Here is a 3,576-nt window from a genome sequence, read left to right on the forward strand (position 1 = left end):
CTGAATGCCCTCTTTAGCATGGGGTCCAGAGGTGGTGGAAGGGCCTGTTTTGCCCACAGGTTCCCTCTCCTACTTTGTCTGTGGGGGCCCCCCACCACGTCTTCTGATTTGATAAAATCTGCAGCTTGTAGGAGGGTTTAGGCCCCTCCCACTAGGAGTGTCAAATTTGCCCACCCTGGTGCAGCATAAAATGTTGTATTCACTTTGTGACTCAGAAGTTTTATTCCATCCCTGGGAAATCACTTAACTTTGAGGAGGAGGCCAGCATGCCCGCTGGCTTTCCGTGGTGCACCAGCGACATTGCAGGACTCCAGCAGAAACTTGCTAAAGAAAAATGACAGCCCCCGAGGGTATTTACATCCCCTGGAGATGGCTGGAATTCTTCTTCCAGAATTTAGAATTGATTTTCAAAATCAAGAATGCAGTTCTGAGTTTGTGCCGTGCGCTGCTGCGTATTCCATCAATAATGAGAAGAATCAAGTGCACACGGCAAAGGGGATGTTTAAGTTCTAGAAATGGTAAGGGTTTGCGGAGGCCACCAAGATGTACACCTCCAGTGTCGTTTCTCTCCCCTTCTAGTCTTTCGAGGGGTTTCATCAGCAAACCAGTCACCGAAATCGGTAGGAAAGTGCTTTCTGGAAAACACAGCTGGCCTCATTTGAATGAATCATAATGCATTTCTCCTGGTTCTGCTCTTCTGCCCTAGATTCGTTTGTTGGCGGCGTCATTGGCCTCATTTTTGCCTACATTTGCTACAGACAGCACTACCCGCCTCTGGCCAACACAGCCTGTCACAAACCCTATGTCAGTCTCCGAGTCCCGCCCTCGCTGAAGAAAGACGAAAGGCCCACGGCCGACAGCGCGCCCAGCCTGCCCCTGGAGGGCATCACCGAGGGCCCCGTATGACCCAGACCTCGGGGGACGGACTCTGAGCCCAGGCCTCGCTCCTCCACCCCGACCTCATCACACAGTAGAAGAGGTTTTCTGTAACATGTTTCTCATTCGTTGTTTCTCCAAGTTCTCCTTCCGCTCCCATTTTGTTGACGATGATCCTGCTACATTCCATGTCTACTTTCAGCTCTCCTGAACTGGTCAAGAGAAGGGCCCAGGAACATTTTGTGAGAGACACGTGGAAGGAGGCTGCCGGGGTGGGCGGGTGCAGCTTGGTCGATTCCTCCTTCGAGATGTTTGCCGTCACGGCCACCGTCCTCTGTTTTCATGGTTGTAAAACATAATAAAACCTCCCACCTGGAAGACATGGTGTTGGCGGTCCAGTGCACAGATCATTCGGGGCTGCGGTGAGTTTCACATCCACCCCCAGCGTGGGGAGCCGGCCCAGCTCTAGCTGCCGTGGTTCTAGGTACTGAGCTGCGGGTGGAGACTGACAGCCTTTGAGAACTGTCAGCTGATCACAGCTCTGAAATGGAGTTGCAGCCTGGAGCTGCAGCCTTGACATTGCTAGGGCTCTTTGAATCACTGAATCTGTTACCAAGTCCAAGCTCAGTCTGGTCATCCCACTGAGCCAATAATTGGGAGACAAGGTGTTGAGGCAAGGAATAGTGACTTTATCTGGAAAGTCAGGCATCCAAGGAGATGGTGGACTAATGCCCTACAGCACTGTCTTATGGGGTGTGGGTGCTGGTTCCTTTTATGGAATAAAGAGAGGGAGGAGGTCAGGGAACAATGTATGAAGGCCATCAGTCAGTTCAGTCACTCAGTCCTGTCTGACTCTTTGCGACCCCATAAACCGTAGCACGCCAGGCCTTCCTGTCCATCACCAACTCCCAGAGTCCACCCAAACCCATGTCCATTGAGTCGGTGATGCCATCCAACCATCTCATCCTCTGTTGTCCCCTTCTCCTCCTGCCCTCAATCTTTCCCAGCATCAGGGTCTTTTCAAATGCTCTTCGCATCATGTGGCCAAAGTATTGGAATTTCAGCTTCAGCATCAGTCCTTCCAATGAATATTCAAGACTGATTTCCTTTAGGATGAACTGGTTGGATCTCCTTGCAGTCCAAGGGACTCTCAAGAGTCTTCTCCAACATCACAGTTCATAAGTCTTACAAAATATCTCCTGGTTTGGTCATCCTCGGGGAGGGAATGTATTAATTTCTTCTTTCCCACAGCCATTCACACATGGTCAGGGCAGGGAGTTTCCTAAGACACTTTTAACATTCAGGCTGAGGGGCAGGGTTCCCTGAGGCAGGCCATTATGCGTGCTTATAACTATAGACAGCAATCCTCTCAGTGATTATAGTAACAAAAGCAACAGAAAACAAAGATTAAAGTAAAAGAAATGCCAACATGGAATTACATTTTGTTCTTCCCTGTTACAAATCTAGAAGGAAATGAGATGAATCATCTCACACATAGGTTTCTACCAAACAGGAGGAAAATACAGATTGAGAGTATGGGGAGAGGGTCAAAGCAGTGTTCTGAGGGCTGAGGGTACCACATCCTTTCAAGGGAATGGCTGGGTGATGCTGGAGTAAAAGCAGCCTCTGGGTAGGAGTTTTTCCCCTTTAGGGTCCTGGTGCACAAAGGGTTCATCACGTGGCAGCATCGGGTCCCCAATCCCGTCTGGCAGGTGGCGTTTCAGCGTGCTGGGGCTCCCTCAGAAGGTGCCAGAACAGAAACAGAAATATGCTGTCTCTGGCTCAGCTCTTCTCACCGTTTAAAGGTGGCCAGAGGAGAACTGTGTGCAGTCTGAGTACAGAGCCCACCGCTCCTCAGCCAGCTTGTTCTTTTCAAAGCAGCGAGCAACCTTCCGTTCAGTTCTGATCAGATGTGCCAAGTGGTTCTCCAGATCCTCCAACCATGGGATGCATTTCTGATGTCTGAAGACTGTCACTTTCCAGCAGTCCCTGTAACAGACTGCATCTGTAGGGACTCGAGTGGCTGTCGAAGCAGTTGCCTGTGTAGCTCTGCCCTGGGCATGCCAATTAGAACCATCAGGGTGTCTTTGATCAGCCACCTCAGCTGTGGGCTAAGCCTAGGAGTGCCTGTACCACTTGCAAAGATCTTATTAGGTGAGCTCCAGTGCAGCTCTCCAGAGCTATGGTCCTTTCAACCCTGTGTCCACACCCGCCAGGGACCAACTATCCTGTTGTGGGGTAAGGGGAGGGGAAGTCTTGAAGTCCTTCCAAAGTCAGATATTTTTAAATTGCAGCAGTTACATTCATGAGTAACTTTGAAAACACATATGAGATACTTTAAAAGCTAAATCATAGCAATTCATAAGACAATTTTAAATCTGACTTCCCTTATTGCTCAGTGGTAAAGAATCCACCTGCAATGCAGGAGACAGAGGAGATGAGGGTTTGATCCTTGGGTCGGGAAGATCCCCTGGAGTAGGAATGGCTACCCACTCCAGTATTTTTGCCTGGAAAATATCCCATGGACAGAGGAAACTGGCAGGCTACAGTCCATGGGGTCGCAAAGAGCTGGACGTGACTAAAGAGATTAAGCATGCAGCAATTTTAAATGCAGAGCCAAAATTCATATAAAATATAAAAATTGAAACAGTATTCTGATCTAACTAAAAATTCTATAATTTTGAAAATAAAGTTAAATAT

The 3,576-nt window shown here is 48.9% G+C and overlaps 1 protein-coding gene across 1 annotated transcript in view; it reads left to right on the top strand.

The window, feature by feature from the left end:
• The window catches only part of PLPP4 (phospholipid phosphatase 4), a 142,448-nt gene extending 141,200 nt beyond the window's left edge, over positions 1–1,248 (top strand). The window contains exon 7 of the mRNA XM_006063532.4: positions 707–1,248. Coding sequence (XP_006063594.1) covers positions 707–906 — 200 coding nt within the window. The 3' untranslated portion in view covers positions 907–1,248. The remainder of the gene's footprint in view (positions 1–706) is intronic.
• The last annotated feature ends 2,328 nt before the right edge of the window (positions 1,249–3,576 follow it).

Source organism: Bubalus bubalis, chromosome 23 (genome assembly GCF_019923935.1).
Source record: "Bubalus bubalis isolate 160015118507 breed Murrah chromosome 23, NDDB_SH_1, whole genome shotgun sequence".
Taxonomy (NCBI): Eukaryota; Metazoa; Chordata; class Mammalia; order Artiodactyla; family Bovidae; genus Bubalus; species Bubalus bubalis.